Source organism: Uloborus diversus, chromosome 3, assembly GCF_026930045.1.
Source record: "Uloborus diversus isolate 005 chromosome 3, Udiv.v.3.1, whole genome shotgun sequence".
Classification (NCBI taxonomy): domain Eukaryota; kingdom Metazoa; phylum Arthropoda; class Arachnida; order Araneae; family Uloboridae; genus Uloborus; species Uloborus diversus.
Genome location: NC_072733.1, coordinates 118,311,055 through 118,337,392, shown reverse-complemented (window position 1 = coordinate 118,337,392; position 26,338 = coordinate 118,311,055). Strand labels below are relative to the sequence as shown.

At 31.8% G+C, this 26,338-nt stretch overlaps 1 protein-coding gene across 1 annotated transcript in view; it reads right to left on the bottom strand.

Annotated features, from left to right (window-relative positions):
• The window catches only part of LOC129218915 (protein BCL9 homolog), a 166,036-nt gene that overhangs the window by 12,236 nt on the left and 127,462 nt on the right, over nt 1-26,338 (bottom strand). The window contains exons 5-12 of the mRNA XM_054853235.1: nt 21,446-21,500; nt 21,026-21,213; nt 17,538-18,060; nt 17,056-17,154; nt 12,008-12,270; nt 6,769-7,255; nt 4,476-4,486; nt 3,298-3,319 (exon numbers count right to left, since the gene is read on the bottom strand). Coding sequence (XP_054709210.1) covers nt 3,298-3,319; nt 4,476-4,486; nt 6,769-7,255; nt 12,008-12,270; nt 17,056-17,154; nt 17,538-18,060; nt 21,026-21,213; nt 21,446-21,500 — 1,648 coding nt within the window. The remainder of the gene's footprint in view (nt 1-3,297; nt 3,320-4,475; nt 4,487-6,768; nt 7,256-12,007; nt 12,271-17,055; nt 17,155-17,537; nt 18,061-21,025; nt 21,214-21,445; nt 21,501-26,338) is intronic.

The window sequence follows — 26,338 nt, the reverse complement described above, 5'->3', positions numbered from 1 at the left end:
CACAGGGAAGTCCAAAGTCTCCTGTATATCAAAGCATGCCTGTCTGGAGAAATGCTACTTCTTCGTTTGGCAGTTCTCAATGAGTTCACAAAATCAATTCAATATATATAGCAATATTGGAAATATTAATAAGTTTAATGCAGTGTAAAAGAAAGTGAAAAACTGATGGGTTTCAAATTAGCAAGCACCAAAACTAAAACCCGAGGGGTCCAAAAAAAAAATGGAGCCTCATCTTTAGCATAGTGGCTATATTAAGACTTGATTTTTTCGACGCCGTTGCACAGTGGTCGATTTCAAAAATCTAGTTGGACAAAAATATTTTGGTTTGTCAAACCAAGGTAAAACTTTTATTATGGTCGTTATACTGACAGTAAATATAAAACTGCATAAAATGAAAGCGCAGTTACTGAAAGCTTCATCATTTTCATCAGAAATACTGTCTGAGGTGTAAAGAAACTGCAATCCATAGTTTGGTTATTTTTCAATAGCGATGAAGCTTTTTTGATAATTAAGTATAACATGTTTCTTAAGAGTTACTTCCCAGCTTTGCAATTACAGGGTCAGAACTTGAACAGTCTTGAACATTTTCATGTGAAATGTTCTCAAAAAGCTTTGAAATCTTTATCTCGTGCATATTATTGCTTTTCATCAGAAAGGTGTCCCATTGGTAGAATGGCATGCTCAGTAATTTGTTTCCATGATTTAATAACTTATATACACTAGCTGGCTTAAGATATCAGATTATATAATTGAACATACAATTTTGCAGCATCACAAGTAAATTTTCAAATTGGTCTTCATTTGCTGCTGTTTATAAGTGCTTTTATCGGAGGCTCTGTCACATCCCCATACAAAAGTTATATTTATGGAACAAGTATTTATTATTAAATGTTCCTCAAAATGTTCATATTTACATTGAAAAAAAAAGCCACAGTATTGTATGATTTATTAGCGATTAATGTATGATTTTGTCATAAACATATTTATATCATCTGGATAGCATTTTTTCTTTGATTCTGATGTCTTTTCATAACATGGACATATATTTGCATTTTGTTTTTTAGCTAATTCCTGAGTTCTAATAAACTGATTTTTTGTAAGTTTTGTATTTACATAGTAAGCTAAAGTTTGGTCAAGAATTAGTTAACCATATGATTTGTTACCTTTAAAAACCCTTTTAATTCTAGTAGTTCTTTTCAGTGACACATTTAATTTTTGTGCGAGTTCTGCAGCATTAGTTTTCCCTGCCCAACGTATACTAATTTGAGTGGCAAAAAATAATTGCTCTGAATTACGATATTTAATAACAGATGTAAATTTCCGTGTCTTAGTTTGAGGTAACTTTCAAAAATATTGTAAGTCGACCGCAACTGCAAAATTTTGCTCTCCTTTTGAAGATCCTAGGAGTGTTACAACAGCTTCTTTATCAATTTCATCAAATATAACATCTTTTTTTTAACCACACAGAATTTTTTCGTAAGAGAGTTTTTTGTGAGAAAAAGCATCGTTTCTATTTGTCTTTCACATGCACGCAAAAATTATTTACAGTATTTGCAACACTTAGCTTAGTAGCATCTTTACACTCACGAAAGTTAAAGTTTCAATCACAAAATTGTATACATTATTCGAGTCCTTACTCAGAAGCCAAACACCAAAGAGGTTTCTTTTTTAATGAAACCATGTATTTGGCAAAAATATTCGCATGTATTATCAGTAGGAAAATATATTTCACAAAAAATTTAGAACGTTAATAAAAGTGACAATATAGTTGCCAAAGGGAAGAAAACAATGTTTGCAAATAAACAGCTGGTGATAACTAACAGAAGATGATAGTAAAAAACAAAAGCAAACTGAAGGGAAAAAAATCAAACCTAATCACCTTCGTTAAGTAGAAATTCAGTTTTTCTAATTAACCATCACGTTTAACAAAATCTGAAGAGACTCATATGGCCGGGTAGATCCGGCTATAATATTTTACACTGATGGTTTTAGACAGATCCGGTACATAAAAATGTAAATTAGAAGGTGGAAGCATGTGGAGAATTTTTTTGCTGCTCTAATAACTTTTGGTGAAATGTTGCGAAATTCGCATTTTTTCACTTAAATAAAAATGCATTTAGAACTTTCATTTAATAAATGAAACTGATGAATAATATTAACCTCAGATAATATAACAACAATAAATAAGTACAAATATTTTGAGATGAGGCAGACAAAATGTAGCGCTCCATGCAGAACACAAAATGCGCTATTGAGAAATATGAACTTCAACTCTTTATTGGCAAAATTCCAGGAACTAATTATCTAAATCAGACATGGTTCATTGCTTTATAGGTATTTAAGTTTCAAAAAAATGTTGCTTATCAAGAAATAACAATGAGGTAATTATGATTTTTGTCCAGCTAGATTCAATAAATCAACCACTGTGCGTTGGCAGCGCTAATGTTCTGTGAAACTCATTTAAGAAGGGAGATAAGAATTTAGCTGGACATGGAGTTTTCCATGAGTCAGCGGGAAGTTTGCGGGGAGGTAGCCGGCTAGCTTCAGACCCTAAATGGGAGGAAATAGTAAAAGGTCTCGTATACCATGCAAATTATTACGCTGAAAGTGGGATCTTTTAGCACTATGATCTCAAAATTGCTTACTTCTCAATCAATCCTCCTAATTGCTCAATATTCTAACCAATGAAATTACTTCAGGGGTCTGGCCAGAGGATATTTGGGTCCGTTAACGGACCCTTCACAAAAATCCGATCAACCAAAACGGACCCTTCACAAAAATCCGATCAACCAAAACGGACCTTTCACAAAATCCCGATCAAACAAAACGGACCCTTCACAAAATTCTGATAAACAAGATCGGATCTTTCACAAATTGTTTATTGAAAGAGCAAATCTGAAAGTAAAATAACGCGTATTTCTGTGTATAAACCAATATTTTTTGAACCTTTTTTTAAGTCAAATTAGAGGGATCAGATTATACAAAATCGGCTAATTTTGAAAAAAAAAAAAAAAAAAAAAAAAAAAAAAAAACGGCACTCTTGCGATGCTCTTTCAAGCGATAAATAATTGCTACTGCCAAATAAATATAATGGTTGTTTGTTTTATCACAGCTAATTAGCAGCGGTGTTGCAAACTTTTCTGAAAAGGCATTGGTAAGCACTTTTCTCCCTGCTCATGATTTAATAAACAATAATAATATATATCTGCGAAATGAACTTACAACTGCAAAGGGATAGTAAGGGTGGGGGAAAAATATGATCGCTTCAGATAGGGTTACCAACTTCAAAATTATCACCACTTAGCGTCTGGCGTTGAACCTTTATAATGACTTGATTAGAAAATATTCTCATCATTTTACCAGCTTGTCAATATTTGCGTTTTTACGGTGGGTGCGGTGCGATGTCTAATTGTTATTTTGGGAGAAAATTATATGGGTTTTGATTTTTCGATGCTAACAAGGATGATTAACTTTAAATAAACTCTTATAATTACCGTTTTTTTTTTTCTTTAGATGTCTACATTTTGAAAAATGCAATCTTTTAACATCCGATATGAGAATCATATTTTGTTCTTTTTTCAAGCTAACTTCGCTTTATTAGGATGCAAATAAATGAAAAGTCTTTTTATTTCTGTTAAAACTCTCATTTCAAGTTTTTAAAGCAAAATTCCATTTTCTGTTATTAAGTCAAAAATTAAAATGCTGAATAGATGGTTATTTTATTTATTTATTTATTTATTTTTTTTTTTTTGCTTCAACTGTGTCCACAGATATTAATGAAATGTTTATCATAGGACTCTAAAATGCAATTTTAAAATAATTTTATCAAAAATATTTCTTTCACGAGCCGTTTTCATACTTTTGATGCCTTCACTTTGAGAATTGCGATCTCTTTGCATCCGCTATGGGAATCTGATTTTTAGAATTTTTGATGATTATTACGCTTTGTTAAGAGGTAAACAATTAAAATATCTTTTTATTTTTGTTAAAATCACGGAATTTATAAGTTTTAAACGAAATTCTGTGCTTTTTAAGAGTCTTGGGTCAAAAAGTTAAATGCTGAACCCTATTCTGAATTTTATTTTATTAATTTATTTTTCTGTTACAATTATTTTAAATACTGTACAGAAATATTTCTAGTATAATTTAACATAATGTAGAACAGTAGATAAATATTGATACTTGAGAGAGCGATCTCCTCCTCCCCCCCACGCCAAAAATCAGACCACTCCAGAATGATTTTCTTGACATAGAAGAATAAAACACTCAACTTTAAGTTTAATTGATGCAGTTTGTGCCATCTCTAAATTCTAAAATTTCGTTTTAACAATAATTTCAATCAAATAATTTCGCAAAAAAAAAATTTTTTTTTTTTGGGGGGGGGGGGGATTATTTGATTTTTCACAAAATTAATTCATTTTTCACAAAATTATTTGATTTTTCTCAAAAAACGGACCCTGTGAAAAATCCTGGACAGACCCCTGTACTTGTATTATTATTATGTATGCCATTATTTTTATTACAAGTTAAACATTATCAATTTCATAGTTATTTCTGCATCATGTTTTTTTTTTAAATATATAATATATAAACTTTTTTTATGCTGCTTTTTTAGTGATAAATCTAGCTATCTAAGTGATAGAAAAAGAAAGTACAATTTCCAGCAAAATTAAGTTGAAGTAACCTTTAATAGAGTATTTCATAATTTTTTTTTAAATTAGTTCATTTGTAGAGTATTTAAATGTCAAAATTAGATTATACATTGTTTGATAACTTTTATTTTAAAAAGTCCTAGAATTCAATTCAAGCGTTATATGATTTATTGCTTGCTTATCATACTTTTTTTTTAAAATCATTGCTAGACTACAATGATGTTCTGCAAATAGGTTGATCACAAATTTTTCCGAACATAAAAGTTTGCCATATTCAGTTTATTCAAACAATTAAACTGATATCAATCATAACATATTGATATCAATCATATCTAGTTAAGTTTACTAACTTACTTAGTTATGTTACCTTATTCATAATTTTGTACTACATTTGCTTTAACAAAATTCCTATTCCCCCCCCCCCTTTTGCAGAAGTATTGTTTGTGCAAGTTCAAATGCATCACTGTGTTATACGCATATGCTTATTGCCTTTAACCATAAAAACTTAGAAAATAAATATTACTACCCATTTTCCTTTAAAAAAAAAATAAAAAAACTTTTTCACAAAAGGACTATGAATAATGTCAAAGAAAGAGAGTTGTTGAATACTAAAGCGTTAATTAACACTTCAGTATTTTGATCATAATTATCATTAATTGCTTGTTGAAAATGCAAAATTCATTGTTTATGATTTATAAAATATTTTTTTAATCAATGCTAAACTACTAAGGTGTTCTGAAAAAAGGTTAATCACAAAAATTTCCAAAGCCAAACATTCTACATATTTGTTTAAAATTGTCTAAATAATCAATTAAATTATCTTTAAAGTAGTTGTCATATCAATCATATTAAGATCCTCAGATAATATAATTGCTTCAAAAAACACATTGAATATAAAATGAATCCCTAATGCAGGATGAAACTAAAGACATTCCGAATTTCTATAAAGTGGAAACATTAACTTGATGTTAGCAGATTTTTCGACACTAAATTTTTAGACGCACTTGGTTACTATGCTAGACTATGCATGTAACAAGTTCAAAGCCAAGACACAGAAAAATAACTCTCTCTAGCAGCAGTGACTTTTTCTTGCCAAAGTTGTTTCAGGTAGATTTTTCTCTTTTTTACTCCCTGAATAAAACAAAATAGATTAAATATTGACTGTGAGTTATTCTAAATGACACTACCTAAGCTGAGTGAAAAGTAGTACTGGTCGTAATTGAGAGTAAAAAAAACCCATATTGATGCTTTTATCATTAAGTGGTTAAATTATTTAACTTAATATTTACTTATCTACTTATTTATTTTTGCCCCAATATAATCAGCAGGTTGAAAAGTTTTGTTTTACTAAGTGGTACTTTCATTTTGAAATTTCTTATATTTTCTTAATTCTGCTAAATAATGTATACTGAAAACGAGTAGGATAAACAATTTAATTTTATTACTCATCTAGCAATTGCATTTGACAGCCATTTATGAGAAAGTGTGCATGTGTAAAAGGTAATGAAGAGAAAAAATTACTGCATTTTCCTTCCTATCATGATTAAATGTGTTAAGCGACTGAACATATAAAATTGTCATCAAAACTGTTACTACTTTAAAAATTTCTAAAATTTTAGAATGATGCAATAAATGCACAAATCTTAAGAATGAAATGATGCACATAGAGAAGGAAGTCTATCTTCATCTTGGTTAATGTCACAACTCGTGGCTATTTTCAATGCATGTAAATTAACATTAAATTGTTGTTGTAACCACAGCCTGACTATTGCATAGGCACACTAGGCCTGGGCCCTGGTCACTAAATCTGAAGGGGCCTAAAAATTGATACCAGTAAAAAAAAAAATATTTTTAAACAAAAGAAAAAAAAAAGCCTTTCAAATGCTACTTACTTCCAAATTTCAATCATTCTCAGCAAAAAGTAAACAAATAATCGAACAAACCAACAAAGTAAAAATTTTGGTTAAGGGGAAGGGGGCTGAACAGAGGTTCAGGCCCTGGTTTGCAGTTCATAGTAGTCAGGCCCTGGCTGTAATTGGTGCTATTCACATAAATTATGATAAGAACCATTAATAAATTCCCCTGTTAGAGTAGAAGAACCACCAGGGCCTTGGACTCATTTGTATTTCATTAAGTGTAGGATTCGGAAAAGATGTATTACCAGAATTAGGATTCATGTTGCCCATACATCCTAACAAGGGACTTCCAGATGGACCCATCTGTCTGACATTTATTCCTTCAGCCATCGGACCTGGAAATCTTGGGTTCATGGAAGACGATGATGCTCCTGGTCCAAATTGTTGACCTGGCCATGATTGTGGGCACATTTCATTAGGCATAGCAGGACCCATAGTGCTTCCACCATAAGAAGGTCCACGTGGCATGGAACACATGTTTGGCCCATGCATGTTACAACCTGCAGCACAAGGTGCTCCAAGTGGTCGTCCAGACGGACAGGGAAATCGACCATTGGGATTATGAGGTGAAGGAAATTGATTGACAGGATTTTTCATTTGACGACCAGACTGCTTCATTTGTGCTAATGTATTCAACCATGCTGCAGGATTTTGCCGATTAAATTGCTGAACTTTTAAGGGATATTTCTGAAAGAAGAGTTTGAATATTTTAGAAAAACTGCCTGGTAAATAATAGAACATGCTAAAATAAATAACAATAACCTGCAGAAAACCTGCTTCATTTTCTGTGGAAAAATCATAATACTTAGAAAAAAAATGAAAAATTTAGAAATAAAAAAATTCAGTATTCACTGTACTGTTAAAACGTCTTATTTCAGAAGTAAAATGCTTAACTTTGTTTGGAAGTAATAAAATAAAAACATGCACAAATAAGCAAGTAAAATTCAACTTTATCGCTTGTTTGTGTATTAAGTTAGTTTCTTGTTCATTTTATTTTGATACTAATAGCATCTGCACAAAATTCTAATTACTAAATTAGACAACTTTTGGATATTCATTTGTGGGAAATACTATTACAAAATTTTATTGATAATATCTACAAAAAAAAAAAAAAAAAAGATTATAATACAGTCTTTATGTAACAATATTTTAAGAAAAAATAGCAATGAACATCATTTAAGATTGTAAAATATGTCAAGTTTTATCCTTCTAAAAATTTCATAAGTTATTTCAATATTTTGATTCTTTACAGGCCGAACAAGTTTGTTGCAACTTGTCAATCATAATTTATTGCTTTGACATTACATACAAATAGAGGAAAAACAGCATTCATAATTTTCATACATGCACATATTCGGTGACCTTGATTGAATCATGGCTAATTATAATTTTATTTTCTTTTAATGCTTTGTTGATTGTTCAATCATGCATTAACAAATAAAACACTCTTTCACTCTTCATGTATAATAATATAATACAAACTAGGGGATTTTATGATAAAAGCAGTTTGTCATATGATAAATAGCAACTATCTGTCTCACTAAGGCTCTGATGCATTCACATTTATATGAACTTGGTCATATTTTAATGGTAAGACTAATGGTAAATGTTCACATATATTTTGAAAACCTAGAGTTCTCTTCATTTTGTATTTTCTCACTATGAATCTATATAGATGTGAACAGTTAACTAAGAGCACATGACCAGAAAAACCTTGGAATATGAAAGAGTGGCATAGAACTGCAACTTCTGTTACAGTAGTGTAATGTTATACAGTAGAACCTGCCACATCCGGATCAATGTGGCGACAAACCAATCCGGATATCAAAAAACCCGGATATCAAGACCGCATTTAAAAATAGCTGTATTATAGAGTTTTAAAGCTGTATTTCTGTTCTTATAAACAGAATTTAAAGTTTTAAACGTTTATAAATTTAGTAGTATGTACATACAATATGCTCCATAGAAAAACAAAAGGTTACACAATTTATTTACAAAAAGTTACACATCACAGTTATAGTATTAACAAAAATTTACTTAGCTTTTGAAAAAGTTGGTTATTTTCTGCTGCTTTCCACACTGTACACGTTTTTTTGAAGCCATGTCTCTCATCCTTTTTAAGAGCATCACGTCACTTGCACAAGTATCTTCTTGACTTTGAACGTAGGACAGCAGAGCCTCGAACGACTTGAAAGCTTCTGAATGGCTCATTACGTTTACGACCGAATTTTTGTCAGTGCTTTCATCCCCTTCGCTGTCTGAGTTTTTATCATCATTCATGCACACCATGTTCAATATATCGCCGTCTGTTAATTCGTTCTGTTCGTCTGCACTCAACCACTCGTTAACATCGTCTTCCTTCATTTTTTCACATCCCGGCAGGTTCTTTATCAGTTCAGCAATCTCGTCTTCGGCGGAAGTTTCATTGCTACCTTCCTCTGGTTTCTCTCGAGTAGATTCATCAGATGGTTTGGGTAACAACTTCCTTCATGACCTTACCATTGTTATTGGTTTTATGTCATCCCACACTTGGGCCACCCACATCACCACATCCAACATGTCCACTTTTTTTAGAGTCTCTGTAACGTTTTTTCCTTCATCCATTCCAGCAATCAAAACTGTCAGTAACTTTCGTCGATAGACACGTTTTATAGATTCTATAACACCTTGGTCCATAGGCTGACAGAGGGATGTCACATTTGGGGGCAAAAAAAGACACTTTATTTCGCCATCTTTTAGTTCTTCTGGGTCGGGATGAGAGGGTACGTTGTCCAGCAGGACTGCCTTTCTCGGTAGATTTTTTTTTGCTAAATGTTTTTCAACCTTTGGTACAAATTGATTGTGAAACCACTCTTTGAATATAACACAGTTCATCCATGCACTCTTTTGGTGACGGTACCAAACTGGAAGGGAAGAAAGATCTCTAAAGTTTTTGAAAGCCCTAGGTTTTTTTTTGACTTTCCGATAAATCCTAGAGGGAGCTTGTGAGATCCTGTAGCGTTGCTGCAGACTAAAATTGTCACTCTTTCTTTTTTCTTCTTGAATCCTGGTGCACTGTCTTCTTGTTTTGAGGCCAGAGTGTAGGTCGGTAGCATTTTATAATTGAGACCTGTTTCGTCACAATTGTAAAGCTGGTCTCCGGTAATTCCTTCTTCTAGTAAGCTGTGCAATGTCTTTTTGAAGACTTCGACAACTTCTGGTTCAGCAGACAGTTTCTCACCACATATCTGTAGCTTCCTCACACCGTACCGATTTTTCCAACTCTCCAACCATCCTTCACTTGCCTTGAAATCATTATCACCTTCAATTTCTTTGTTGAAGTGTAAGGCTTTTTCTTTTAACATAGGTCCTGAGATTGGTAATTCCTGCTCCCTCCTTTGAGTGAACCAAACATACAAACACTCATTGATATGGTTGTTTGGAGCTTTTTTCATCATTTTCAGTTTCTTTATCCCAGTTGTTGAAGCCTGCGATGAGCACCATTTTTCAATTTCGTTTCTGGATTTTTTCCAGTCACTCACAGTGCTAGTCCCTACTCCCATCTCAACAGCAATCTTCTTAGCCGTTTCCCCAGCATCTAACCTCTTCAAAGCACGAAACTTTTCTTCCATTGTAACGACATTTTTCTTCCGTTTCTCTGCCATATCACTACGAAAACGATAGACACACTACTGTCACTGCTCAAGAGCAAACAAAGACTGAGAGCAAACGCATACCGACATTCGTGAATTATAGAAAAGGGTGGGAGGAAATCAAACCAATCGAGAGTCAACTCAAGGTCACATACCTAGAAATACCACGTGCAACTATAGGCGCGGCGCCATTCATCTCTTCTTTCGTTGGTCGCACAGTTCGAAAGAAAGAAATACTTTGACATTTCTTACTCAAAAATTGAAAATTTGTTCCACGAACCGTCCGGATATGGGGAGGTCCGGATGTGACAGGTCTGGATGTGGCAGGTTTTACTGTATCTGTAACTCATATTATAAGAAGAAGTGCTTGAACGAAATAAAACTACTCCTTAATTTATACTTACAAGAGAGAAGGGATTCGTATTAGTGTGAGGATGGAACTTGGAAAAACTTGAATGATTTATAAAGATTATTGTGTTAATTGTTTTGATTTAAATTTTCAAAGATAATTGCCTAAGAACATATCAAACAGTAAGTTCAACTAAAACTAAAATTAATAATAATCTCTAAAATTTTGATATAAAACTAAATCATTAAAAGTTTTTAAGGAAAAATACATAAACAAACATATTACAGCATTGATGACATTTTTAAAAGCTGAAAATTTACAAAATACAGATGTACATGGAAAAAGTTCAAGATGTGTCGCAATTTTCAACTGTACACTGTTTTTAATAAACTGAAGCAAAGTATAACAATATATAATCCATACAAATATTTCAATTCCCTTAAAAATTGTAACTTAAATAATTTAAAATATGCTTTCAGAACAAGACCGCTGCTTCCCCTGAGCAGAAAAGGTTCTCATCGACAACCTACTCCTATTTGAATAACAATCAGAGAAAATACCATTTTGCTCCAGCATTGTATTTAATGCAGCAAATAAGTCATTTTAACTATTTAAAATGAATTTAATTTTACAGCAGAGATGAGAAAAACAAGAATATAATTGTTTGCACAAGCAGCATATAACTTTGTCAGATTGGTACAAACTCTATCATGTGCAAAAACTTTTTATTCTGAGATGATCAAAGGGTTGCTGCAAATATTGCTAAACATGAGGAGAAATTTTGGTTAGAGTCAGTTAGAGCTTTTTACCCTCACAATGACTTTTCTCTATCTGCCATTGCCTGATGTTTCAAACCACTGAGATCGTAAGTAATTGCTTGATTTGGTGAAGGCCTAAGAATTACTTTTATTTTTACAATCAGGCCAAGACTTCCACTTTGATGTCATAAATATTATTATCCATAGGAAAACAGATCTTTTAGGCAATTCATGTTTTTTTTTTTTTGCAATTTCTTGTAGAAAATACAAGAGATTCTGTAGTATTTGGCATCTTCGTACGTCCAAAACTAACCAACTAATGCCAAACAGCAAGGTTTTCACTAAAATTTAACGAAGCAGTTTCAAATAATTGAGACTGGTTTGATGAATTTCTGAATGTAGTATTATTAAATTCAAGACAAAAATTGCCCAATGTCAAGCAACGTCTAAAATAAAATAGGTTTGTGAACACATCGTCGCCTCAAAGCAACAGTAGGATATCTTACTGTTATTCTCGGGATAAGATGTCTCACTATTGCTCTGAGGCAATGATGTAGACCCTGTTAGTGAAAATTTTAGTTTTAAACATGTAAAGTCAAATTGCTTTCCTCTAGATATTACAGTGTATATATTTAAAACATCTTTTTAAAATTGTAATTAACATCATAAAATTGAAGCTGGTAGCAGAAGAAATCCTTACTTCAAGAAATGATTTGGTTCCTGGTTGTGCACAATGAAATGCTATGATTGATGGAAATTGTTGAGAAAGAAATGATTCTGCTGCTTTATTGGCAAGAGCTGTAGAAAATACAAAAATTTGGCTTTGTTGTTGCATATACTGAGTATCCATCTGAAAGGACGTCTTGTTAACCATATTACTGGGTAAAGGCTGGACGGAGGCAGTAGTGGCTGGCGTTGATGTGGACACTACCATGTTTGACATGGCAGACATAGGAGGGATATCTTTCAGAACAATAGGAGGGATATCTTTAAGATCTGCAATACATATACACATCTTAAATTTAATAATAATAGCATCAATCAAAAGGAAAACAAAAACTCAGCTTAGTATATTACTCAAACTCTAAACAATATTTTATTACTGTGTTTTGTTGAGAGAAATGTTAAGTAACATGACATGAAGTATGAAAGAATATCAAAACGCTTTTCTGCTACGATCATTTCTGAATTATTCAAGTAGTAACTATATTATATCACAGCAGCTGCCATTTTTCACTATTTAAAATTTCTGAAACTGACAAGTAATGATGTGTACAATTAAGTACACTACTAATTGGAACTGTATTCCAAAGCATCACAAACATACTTCAAAATATTTTCGTCAATTCAATATAATGCAATAAGTGAGCTCATGCAAAAGTATTTTTTCATGAAAACATACAATACCTTTTTTTAAACGTCTACTACATATCTAGTGTCACTTGGTCAAGCCTAAAATTTTCAACCTGGAAATGCTATAAGTGTCAAGCATTTATATTTTGGGATTTTACCAAAAATAATAATTTAATACAGAAAATAATAATCAGAGAAAAAGTGAACTATCGGAGGGGGGGGGGGGGAGTGAATGCATAAATTAATCAGAGAGTCAAGGTCTGTTGATTGAAAGCAAGAACAATATAAATTTTCACCTTTGTTGAAAGAGAACTAATGAATATCCCACTTCAAAAATTAAAAAAAAACTTTTAGTGAAGTACACCCAAGCCTGTTTTTTTGTGTGGGGGTTTTTCTGTGCAATTCTTTTTTTGTGCAGTATATAAAAATTATTTATAAAACGAGAGTAAAATTATCATCACTTGTTCTATTTTGATTTTGTTCTAAGATAACTTTTTGGGTTTTTTTCTAGTTTTTTTCTACGTGAGACTTTTTAATGCGGTACCTATCAAACACATAAAGAAAATATTTTAACTGTGTTGTGAAAATAACTTTTTATAGCTACTCATGAAGTTTAGAACAATTTTTTTAATGAGATTTTTTTTTATGCGGCCCTGGTCTGCGGCATAAAAACAGGTTTGGGTGTGTAATAAACACATGAGCAGCAAAAGACTGGATAATATACTACCTCTTCCACACAAATATGTCAAGTGTAATACTGACAAAAATACAGATGAACACAGATTTTCAAATTTCAAATGCAACTAGATTAAAGCAGACAGAGTCAGAAACAGATGACAGAAAATGAATAGAACAATAATAAACTGAGAAGTAACACAGCATCATTTAGAAGTAGAAAGCAACAAAAAAATAACAGTTACTTTTGTCGCTTTTTTCTAGGTACATATCTTTTTAACAAAGGCCATTGCTAAAAGTATGAAGAAGGGCAACAAGGTTAGTAAATTAAAATATAAATGGCTAACTATGAGCTGGAGCACAGAAGAGTCAGGGGGTTAGAGAGGGCTTAAGTTTTGGAAAAAAACAGGTACCAAATGTAATCATTCATTTAATTGCATTTGGAATGGCTTGATGGAAAGATTTGCAATTTAAGATGAGGTAAATATTTTTTAACAAACACTTGATTATTGGTGATTGATAGGCAGATAAGATCCTGATAAGTTAGCTTAAAGTAGGTTACTGTAATTGATTGATTCCCTCCCCCCCTAGGAGCAAGGGCGCACCCCCCTCAAGTATCGAGAAGACCCCCCCAAGTAAAAAATACCTCCCTCAAAATTTCAATGGCACAGTCTGTGCCACGACCCCCCCCCCCAGGAGGGCACCCCTGCTTTACATCAAATCTAAGTAAAAATTTAAATCAAAATCAGGAACAGATTTTGTGCTGCTTTAGGTATTCAATATACATTAAAAGCCCTCCTACGGACACCACTCAAATGCGGGCACCCCTTTTATGCGGACAATTTTTAATTCCACAGTTCCAATGCAAATAACATTATTAAACCCCTGTCCTGTGGACACCTCTCTATTGCGGACAAAAAATTTTGTCCCATTAGTGTCCATATTAGAGGGATTTTACTGTACATTAACACACAAAGTAACACAAAATGATAGCTGGGTCATTCCATGTCAAGTGATCTAAAGTTTTTTCCCTCACCTTTTTGTATTTCTTTGATATATGAATCATCAATTGTACCCTTCGAGTTAATCAAAAGTCCAAATTTTTAGATTTTTGTCTCATTTATTTTTTTATTTATGAGACTTTGATTTTTCGAAAAACTCTTTTTTTTCATGGATGCTTGAACAGAAAATGGATGATAACTCAGCACCAAATATAGATAAAAAGATTTGGTAAAAAGCATTTTAAAGTACATTAGTTGCTGTTTAATAGGTTGTGCAACATAACTAATTTCAGAAAAAATTTCATTAAAAAAATAATTTAAATTTGAATTTAAATTTCTTAGAAAAAGTATAATGATTTTTTTTTTAATTCTTAAAAAATTGTGTGCATTTTATCTGTATTTGTACAAAGTTTCAAGTTGGGATCTCAATAAGATCATATTTTTATGAATTTTTAAATGAAATTTGACTTATGAAATAATGACATTTTTCAGATTCTAACTAGTTAAATATGGGGTTATCTTACTGGGGATGGTCTAGTAAGTAATAATTGATCATGACTATGCTTTAAATTAGCTGACATGAATTTTTAGATTGGTACCCCCCCCCCCCCGCCACAAGCACTTTTTATCTTTTTTTTCAAACTGAATTTAAAAAAAAAAGCTGGCATGTAAGAGTTATAATCATAATAAACTGGGAGGCACGCTGCTAAACATCAGTAGTGACTGAGGCTAATAAAGAGGGGGGAGGGAGTCATAAAAACGAAAAGTCAGAAAAACTTTAACAGACAAAGAGAACCACTCATTTGCAGCTTTTTTTTTCTTTCGGAAAGTGGGACGGTAGGGTGAGGAAGAGGCGGGGGGGGGGGGAATCTGGAATGAAGCTTAAAAACATGGAAGGTTATGCTCAAACTAGCAAAATTTGTTTGATCTATAACTGCTTTTAATATTTGTATAAATAGATTTCTCTCGCTGCATTACTCTCCTTTACAACTGAAATTAAAAAGAAAACTAGCATTAAAGAAAAGAAAACAACAGCTGCATTCCTAATGTTGTAGAAAGACAGTTTTATGTGGACAGACGTATGATCTGATACTTAGATTTATTTTTAGTTCAGTGTGAAAAGAATGGAAAAACACAGAAACAACACGGGGGTAAACACTACTATTTTAATATGATCTTGGAGCAAACTATTTCTTTCTTCTGTCTAAAATTGATAGTTGGTGCAGGGGTGGGGATGAAATGAATCATAATTTTCCTAATCAGATAGTGAATTAATCAAGTACACTTTGTGAAGTTCAGATTGAAGAAGAAACACTTGGTCTCAAAAAAAAAAAAAAAAAGCATCAGTTGAGGTGTGATACTAGTAGAGTGTTAATTGTATGTTTGGGGGGGGGGGGAATGTACTTTGTCTTGCTTTAAAAAAGGACATCTATCAGCTTTTAATATCTTTTCTATTCATTTTGTTTTATTTTATTCATTTATTTATTTTTTAGTTTTGAAAAAAAAAAAAAAAAAAGAAGTGATGGTGCTGGGGGGGGGGAGGCTTTTTCTTGTTTTAAAGAAAAACATTTATCAACTTTTAATAGGCTTACTATTCATTTTTTTTTAAATTTTTATTCTTATTTTACGTTTTGAAAACAACAACAACAAAAAGATTAGAAGTAGTGGTGCGAGGGGGAGGGGGGCTTACCAATCTACAAATTTATGTCAGCTCATTTCATGCATAGTCATGATCAATTACTACTTACTAGACCATCCCCAGTAAGAGAACCCCATATTTAACTAGTTAGAATCTGAAAAATGTCATTATTTCATAAGTCAAATTTTATTTAAAAATTCACAAAAATATGATCCCATTGAGATCCCAACTTGAAACTTTGCACAAATAAAGATAAAATACACACAAATTTTTGAGAATTAAAAAAAATCATTATACATTTTCTGAGAAATTTAAAATTTAAATTTTACTTAAAAATGAAAATTTTTCTGAAACTAGTCGTGTTGCATATCCTATTAAACAGCAACTAATGTACTTTAAAATGCTTTTCACCAAATCTTTCTATCGATATTTGGTGCTGAGTTACCATCCATTTTATGTTCAAGCATCAATGAAAAAAAGAGGGTTTTTCGAAAAATCACAGTCTCATAAATAAAAATATAAAAGAGATAAAAATCTAAAAAATTGGACGTTTGATTACCTGGAAGGGTACAATTGATGAGCCAAATTTCAAAGAAATATGAAAAGGTGAGAGAAAATATTTTCCAAATTTTGGATCACTTGATATGGAATGACCCAGCTAAAAAAAATACAATTTGATGTCTGAAAAATGACAAAACCATAACCCATCACAAATAGAGAACCAAATTAAGTACATATAGACAACTCATAACATTAAAGTTAATATTTATCATGCCATGAAAGTATTTGCATACCTGCCAATATCTCTCTTTAAAATTGCAGAAGATTTATCAAAACCAGTAGCTTAACTAATAAACTTATTAAGGAATATTAACAAAATAATTGTAGTATCAAATAAATCACTAGTTTCTTAGTCCATTATAGTTATTAATTTGTCATTCCTGACATAACAATATTTTAATTTGTTTTACGTAAACAATTCAAGGATAAAAACTGTCAAACAATTAAAGGAAAATTCATTTTAGAGTTGTTTCATGTTTATATATTTAGAATTCATGTTTATACATAAAGAATACTTACCATTCGCAGAATTTCCGGATGAAGGAGGTGCATTTTCTTTATTACTAGTAACAGAACTGCTATCGCTGGGAGTATCACTTAGAGATTGTGGAAGGTTAGCTAAAAATATAAGTTGATATTTAAAGCACTTATTGAAGAAACCTAATAAAAGTTCTAGTTAATTCTTTTTGAAAAACTTTAAATAGCATCCAGACTTAAAGGTTTCTCAACGTAAACCATTGCAATTAGGACAGGAAAATGGTTGGTTGTTCAGATACTCAAGATATGTGCAGAAGTTATTTATTTACTTCTCTCTCTGGTATTATTCTCAACCAGAGCAGGGGATCTGATGACACTTAACACAATATGTAAATATGTAAGTATCTTTTAAAATAAAATTGTTTACATTATTTATTAAGATTATTTATATTGCTCCTAAAACTTAAAGCACTTACATTGATGCCAATTAAAAATAAATAAGGAGATAATTAAAAGAACCAAACCTTCTGCTTTTATATCTTGAGATGAAAGCACAGGAGTTGAGGCTGAAGCAGAACTAATGCAATTGTTGCCATTTCCACAAGAACCATTGCTTGAAACAGTGCAAGTATCTAATGGATTGCCACAACTTGTAGAACAAGATTTTGAACAAGAATTTGTACACATGTTTGTAACTGAACTAGGTTTTGTGTCCATCGTAGAGCAATTTAAGCTGTTACTAATTGAACACACACTTTCACTTATGCTTAAGTGACCATCACAAATGTTCATGGTAGAACCTTTGCAGTTCTCTTCTGATTTCATCAAAAACTCAGAAATATCATTTCCACTTAAGCTTTTCACTGGTAAAACAGCACCATTATGTTTTTCATGTGAAATTGTTTCTCCACCATTAATGTCAGATTTAATACCATTTGAACATTCTAAGAAAGTTTTTTTTTCAAGCATGACCTTTAAATCTTGCTGTTCTCTTTTAATAAGATATTTTTTAGCTTCTTCTTTTGTCTGCACTACTTTCTTTTTATTCTACAAAGAAAAAACTAAGAATAAAATTAATGATTCTCAAAAATTACTCAATATCACTTTCAGTAATGTTTAGAAGAACACTAATATTAAATTTTACGTTTTATAATTAATTGATCAAAATCATTGTTAGTAATAAGAAAAAAATAACTTGTATAGTAAACTCCCGATCAATCCACGGAATAGAACGGCATGGTAACCTGTGGATAAGCGAATTGGAGGATAACCCGCAAATTAGGTTAAAACAATGTTAGTGTAGGCAAGACCCTAAAAAATCAATAACACTTGCACACATTTAAACCCATTATTGCAATTGCATTGCACACACACACAAGCAAATCAAGCAAGCAGATTTACTGCAACAGATCAAGCTAGGTTAAACCAAAAATGAAAAGGGGAGAGGAATTTTTCTAAGACTGGTCTGGTCACTCATTTATGCATGCAAGTAGTGTAGATCTAAAAACCAGTCAGTAGGGTAAGTCTAAAAATCAGAAGTAAGATATAAAATTCAGGTTTCAACTATAGTAGGGGTGAACCTAACCTGGTAGCATTGCAAAGCTGTCATTAGAACCTGCTTAGCCTTCACAATACTGCAAGGTTTTGTTTGGCACAAATATAGTCAGGTTTCCATGACCTTAAAAGGTTTGATGTCATTTGAAAGGGAGGGGTAAAAAAGCAATAGGTATGGCAAAAAAAAAATTTCGCACTTGAAAAATTAAAATGTGTGCATTTATCTACCAAATAATAGAACATATAGTAGAACACCAAATGCGAGTGACAATGAAGAAATATAAACTCTCGAAGCAATGGCATGACCTCTTTTTTCTCTGTTTTGTCTATGGACTCAACAACAAGAACAAATGATTCAGCACAGTAAAAAGTTATGATCTATGATATACTGTGCAAGCAAAGGGTTTCGCAAAAAATTACAACCATATAAAATTCAGAAATTTTTTTTGGATTCAAACAAAATTTTGGTTGCATACAAAATAATATGTAAGCTCAGAACCTGATTACTGAACAGACCATGGCCTTAGGCCCCCAGTTTTTAAGAGCCCCAAAATGACTGAAATTGTTCTAGTCTATTATTTAAGAAAAGGAGAGAAAATTAGATTTTCTCCTTTATTTATTTACTTTTTCTTCTGTATACTTAAGATGTGAGATGCCCTGCACTCCAACACTTATTTTGAACAAGTGGCTCCTTAACACACCTGAAATCGGCACACCTAGTACTCCATGAATGTTTGTTTATAAAGTTTGATTGCAGAAGCACCGAAAAAAGTTTCTTGCCTATGCCCCCCCCTATATCTTAATTGAACCCTGTATGAGCTGACGAACACCCAAAAATATTTTCTTCTCTTTTAGGGAGGGGGGATAATTAAAATTTATTTTTAAAATAGTTCTAGGACAAAAGAAAAGACTTAGCTCTGTGCTACTCATCACTCTTCAATATGTGAAATAAAGAATTTAAATACTGTGAGTAAAAGAAAATGTTACATAATAATAATGTAAACTTCAATAAGAAACATTGCAATAAGTGGAAAGGCCTAGAACAGGGGTTGGCAACCTTTCTGGAGTTAAAGAGCTATTTTTCCCCCTCAAATCACGGTAAGTTTTTTTTTTTTTTATAGAGCCAAGTATTAGTACATACATCACTAAAGTTAGAAGGAAAAAAAAAGATGATTATCTGCTGTGTAACACATATTTATTTGAAACCAATACATTTATTTCATTCAGTAGCAAAACATAATGTAATGTCTGAAAGAAAACAGATACATTTTTTCAAAAACTAATAATTGAAATCAAAACAATTATGAAAACCTTATTTCAGTGGGTTAACTTTGCTAAGTGGGTTAACTTTGCTAAAGATATTCAATGTACAGCATAATCAAAACTCAAGCTTGTAACATTCTTAAGGTTTTGGGGATTGAGTAGGTGCAAAGTAGTTCCAGCTTTGGTGGATACTGAGAAGTTTTTAACTCGATGGAACTTGTTAAGCTTTCGCCAATAAGTGCAATTCCTAATGTGTTTTTAAATATAGGTTATACCTGAAAATATTTGTTCACAGCAGTAAGTAGGCCCAAAAATTGCTATGATACCAAATATATATGTGGATTTGTTTCTTTTTTTACATAATATAAAAGTGTCCGCATATCTTAATTTCATAGCCAAGTAGTACATCCATGCAATCTGCAGACAGGGACACCCTGATGGGAGGTTACTGTGACCTCCCAAACATTTCCTAACTCGGCATGTCGACGGTTCAGCAAATATATCATCATTCGGCAAAAGTTGGAGTTCTTTTCGACAAAGCTATCATCATTCAGCAATATTTGGAGCTCTATTTAGCAAATTGAGAATTTCTATCTTCATTAAGATTTAAGTTCGAAACCCTCCTATCTGAGAAACATTTTGATGAGTCAGTGGGAACATTAAAATTTGACTGGGAATGGCAATACTGCAGCTAATTTTTCAATATTATTAAACTACTCAAAAGCCACAATCATGATTTTACTGAGCCGCCTGTTGCCGACACCTAGACTAAATATTTTTTAATATTTTTTTTAAGTGCATGCATAATAATAAAAACCTAAACATTCATGATGTATTTATATAACACTAGCAGTACCTGCACAGCGATGTCCAAGCTAAGAATTTAAAGGAAGTCCCTTGAATAAATAAAAATCCAACCCCACCCTCTCTCTCTCTCCCACCCCCTTTCCAACAACAGATAATGTTAAGGGATTCCCCCCCTCCCCAACTAGGCAAAATATGCCAAATTTCAAATTAAAAAACTATTTAAAAAAAACTAATTTGAAATTTTGAATTCCGGTTTGTAGATGCAGACCCCCGGGTATGTTCAAATTTTGTGCCAAGTTTCAGGGCCATAGGGCCTCCTGGCCATCGAGTTCAAAGAAAGAAACAAAGTCACCTTTATTTATACTACATATAGATAAATAAAACTTACCAAAAGCTCAAGTTCAACAATAGGAAACAGTTCAAAGTTTAAATATGTATACAGCTCTTTCTCTTGAACATTTGAGGTTTTACGGAATTGCTTGATAAATGAATTCCAATCCGCCAACGTCAAACAGACACATTCCCAACCTTTTTTACTTTGCTTTTTATGCGGGTATTCTCGATATAGTCTTAAATCTGGAAAGAAAAAGTAAAATATTACTAAAAGAAAAATTTCATCACATATTATTGTACATCTTTTAATGATATTAATAAAATTTAAGCAAAATGTTTAAGCTATTATTTATAAAAATAACAAACACTAAAGTACTTTGTTATATGCAGTACTCATCAATCATCTTCTACTTCTCTGCCCTCAGCTTGAAATCAAAAACAAAATATAATATTATGCTTACCAGTTATTACTTACCATCCAAATACCAGTAGATATTATTAAAAGCATCTTGTCCAGCACAAATACCTCTCTGCAAAAATAATAACAATAATAAATAAAATGTATTTGACTTTATTAAGCATAACTAAACAAATATTTTCATCAACCTACTGAAAAGAAGAATTAATTTTTCAAGTAAAATATGAAAAAATTTCCAACAAATAAATTTTATTAATTTGATAAATTAACGTTCAAAATGTTTTCTGATTTAGAACTCAATGCTTTGAACTGTGTAGACAATAGAATCTCAAAAACTCGACCAAATGTAGGCTGAAAAAAACGAGTTTGATGAAGTTCCAAGTTTTAGGAAATTTGCATGCAGCTTTACTTTTGCACTGAGTTTTTTTATCTGGTCAAAGTTTGGCCAAGTTGTTTGGGTTTGTGCAAATTTTTGAAAACAGAGTTAGTGAGATTCTGCTGTATTTACACAAAATGAAAACTCTGTAGGTACCACATCAAGCTGCTTTCAGAAAATACATTTATTAACGGATCGACTTCAGACAATGTCATTTCTTGATACAGTAGCCCCACGTTATATCACGCCTTGTTATGTCGCTCATTCAGATATATCGCTCCTTTCTTCTGTCTCCCAAAATAATAAAGTCTAAAATAAGAAAAAAAAACTTTGCTGAAAGTTTGAAACCATTTCTGGAAACATATGGTATTGCTCAGAGAAGGTCACTTTCTTCTTTATTTTGTCAATGAACAAAAAAGGAAGCTATTCTTCTGAATTCGCTGGAAAAGCAGCAGCAATTAATGTCATCCAAATGTACGTACCCGTACCCGCTCAGTATATTTCAGTTTAAGATAGTTTGTAAACTACTTGAGATCTTCTTTTGTATTGATACATTGCCTTCACAATGAATAAGAGACATCAAGCAAGTGTTATACTTGCCCATGTAGAAGAGAACATACGCCCTTCTTTAAGTACAGAAAAGATTTATGCTTGGTTGCACAAACCGGGATTTGCATCAAAGAAAGGAAAAATGATCTGGACGGGCAAAAGAGTTTTTTGTAAACAATGTGGTTACTTTTTCTTTTCACATCCTTTCTACAGCAAGTCAAACGGATTAGAAAGTCTATTGGGAATAAGAGAGGTATTGAAATGCTCACTCTTATCTCGCGGCTCAGAAAGATTGTCTTCATTCGCCATTTGATGTTTTTAACTTTCTGACGGTAAAAATGTACTTAAATTTCAATCTTGTTTAAATTTCAATAAGTGTGATAGTACATTCATGAACTACAACGAAACCATTAGAAAATCATGTCAAAAAGAATGAATGCTAATTTTCTTGTGTATTGGACTCATAACAATTTTTAATGATCTTGGTTATATCGCGCTTTCGGATAAATATCGCTCTTTTTCTTTGTCCCCCGAAAAGCACCATATAAAGAGGGGTTACTGTATTCACAAGTGCAAACACAAGTTTCAGAAATAAAATATGCATTAGAATAAATTGCATGTCTGCTTAATTTGCGTGTGTGTGTGTGTGTGCATTTTCTTTCTTTCTTTCTTTCTTTTAAAGCTATTGTTCACATCTTGTTTGATACTCTTGCAAGTAAAATTTTATTTCAAGAAATTTTGGGGAGTTTCTAAGGAGTAAGAAAATACATAGCAAATTACAAGCAATACATATTGGTGCATTATTATTAATGCAATTATGTCTCTCACTTTTATGCACCATATGATATGCTATTTGAAATGAAAGAAATTCTGGCGCTTTTTTTTTTGTGAAGAAGCCAGGGATTTTCAATTTTTTGTAATTTGTAAGCATTTAGAAAAAAAAAGTAATGAAGGTAGAAAATTCTTGAATTGAGTAACTGAAAATCTAAAAGTTCAAGCACTTTCAAAAGATAAGGGTCATTCTTCAAAAAGAAACTTTTCTGTCACACGCCTCTTACAGAAAAAACTTTAAGGAACAATTCATTTAACAATGCTTTTTAATTTCATCAAAAAAATATATATTTAAACCTGGCAACTATTTTTTAACAATAATTTTTATTTTAGTATATTTTTGGTTTGTAACATGTGAATTCTCACCTCCGTGGCATGTCACACATCTTGTGTGACTGTTTATGTTGCTCAATAACTTGTTTAATTAAAAGTATATATTTATTAATTATTCTTTTCACAAGTGTCTCAAATATTGTTTAAGTAAATTTACTCTTTTAATATTGTGTTTTAGTTCGTTTTAGAAGGACAAGGAGTCATGTCACACAATAAATTCTCACCTCCATTACCTAAACACAAAATGCCATTCCTCATTAACACGTGGCAGTAATGACATCAAATTTTATTTTTCATGATACAAGGGAGCCCCATTGTTTATTTTCAGCCATAGCTGAAGTTGTGAGATTTTTGTTGAAAAACAAAAAGATAGATTTTGTTTTTTATAAAAACTTAGTGTGGTTATTCTGACTTCTCACCTCACTGAACTTGAATTTTAGGGATGTAAATTAATGTAAAAAAAGAAGTGAATATGTTTTCATATGCTTAACATGTGCAGATTGTTGCAATGAAGAAAAAGAAAATTCCCTGAAAAATGTATCTATTAGGCCTATATTAATGGCAAATTCCTCACCTCTGTGAATCTCACCTCCATGACAGGCCTTATCAATGTCATTATTTCTGAGGTAAAAATAACTGATAGAGAGGAAATACATCAATAATTACATGAAAATTATAAATTGCCAGTATATCCTCAAATTTACTAAATACTATTTTTTAACATAACTACTAATTAAGCCGTACTTTAATTAAGAGGGCTTAATATTATATTCCGACTAATCATTAAAACAGCTGATTGTTTGCACAATTAACAAAATTACTACTTTGATATTAAATTGGCCTCGATTTTAAATATTAAAAGTTTTTTTATTTATTTTTTTTCATGAACAAGGCATTTTTTTTAATTACGAGTAAAATAATTGGAACTTAGCTGGGCCATTGTTTATGGTTACTTCTAGTAGGTACCACTTTCATGTAAGAATAATAAAAAAAAAAAAGAAAACAAAAGTTTTCGAAATTGAAAAACCGCTAAGTTGAAATAAATAGCGCATCATTTATGAAATTAAAAGCAGATTAAATGTATTAAAAACCACACAAACAATTTATTTGTCAACGCATAAAATCTTGTTTTTTTTTTTTAAATATATTTATATTTATCATATTTTAAAATTTTACCTCCTTTCAATTGAACATAGAAAAGCTTTCAAATGTTTCTAATTTGTATATTTTCTGAAAACAAAAAATAGTTACTTTTTTATTATATATTTAATAAATTACTCGGATACAATAAGGTCTTTTTCACTGGTGGATGCAAACAATTATAAATTTTGAAGAGCTGTCATGAGCAAAACATCAAGAAAAAACTTTTTACATTGTTAAGGTCTAAATTATTTTATAATGCACTGAAATATAATTGCTATATTTATTATAGACAAAAAAGATTACTCTTAAAAGTTTTAAAAATACTAATACAGTGAACACAGTACTTTTTCTAAGGTAGCAAAGAGAAAAAAACAGATAAACAAAACCAAAAATTTTTCTTAACACAAACATTAAAAACTGGGATTTCAAGAACACATTTGAAAGATATAATTAAATTTTAATTTGCATTGAATACTGCTGGGACTGTTAAAAACATGAGTGATAAAAATGCTCAATCGAGAAATCCCACACTAATGACATTTTTTAAAATCCCGAATACTGTGAAATTTTTGCCGTATTTCAGAATTCAATTTATTTTTCCTCCAAAAAACTCCAAATTTTCTGTGAATGTCTTCCAACTAAAAATAAAACTTTGCACAAATTCTGCAGAGTTCATCAAGTTCGAAGTGAATATAAAGTTCTTGGAAACAACACATAAAATTCAAGATTTTGCATGAGTATTCCACCAATTTGTGGGTATTTTAGAATTTATTCTAATTTGAAGAAATCTGCAGAAACTGTGCAGAATTTCTGCAATATTATATCTATAGTTAGAAGATATTTGCAGAAAATCTGCAGTTTCTGTAGAAAATTTGTCGAAGTTTCCCTTTACATTTAAACAGAGTTGTTCTGCAGTTGAGAAATCTGTTCTATGACATATGTAATTTAGTAGTATTCTGCTTTTGGGCATTAATAGGGGAAGAAATGTAATTAAATGAGGATCAAAATAAAAAAAAAGAATAATGTATGAATAATAAAGTTCTTTCAAATAAATTTTCTTTATTAGCAAGGCTTCATAGGATTAACATATATCCTGATGTATTAATAGTCAGGGGAAGCTGCTGTATCCACGGACGGTTTGTACCTACGGACGTTGGTCGGGAAATTCTGGGTATCGTCGAAAGAGACCCTAATTGGGGTTCAACATGTGTGTCACAGCTCTCTCCAATACCCCAGAAAGTTTCAACGCCATCAAACGAACATTTAAGATTCTATCACATTTTGATCCTGGATCTAAGTAAAGAAAAACATGAGCTATTTCTTTTTTTTTGTCTGTCTTGGAATGCATTATTCATTTTTGTTGTAGGTATCATGTTTTCCTATATTTTGAAGGTTTTGTTTCTGATTTTTAATATTGTGAAACTGTGGTCTTGTCGATGTGACTGCATTGCAAAATCAAAATGGCGTTCCTTTGTACCCAAGGACACATAACCATGTGTACCCACGGACTGCAATTTTAGGTCTCCTTGGGTCACACCCGAGTCTTCTTACAATGTGAAGTACCGCAAAATGGTGCCTTGCGATCAATGTATGAAATTTGCTTTCAACAATGATGATGAATTTGAAGTAGGGTTTGAAGATATAGTGTTGAAGTAACCCCGCCTGTTGTAGGATCTACAGACCGTCAATACCACCTGTTTTCATTTGAAGTCATCTTT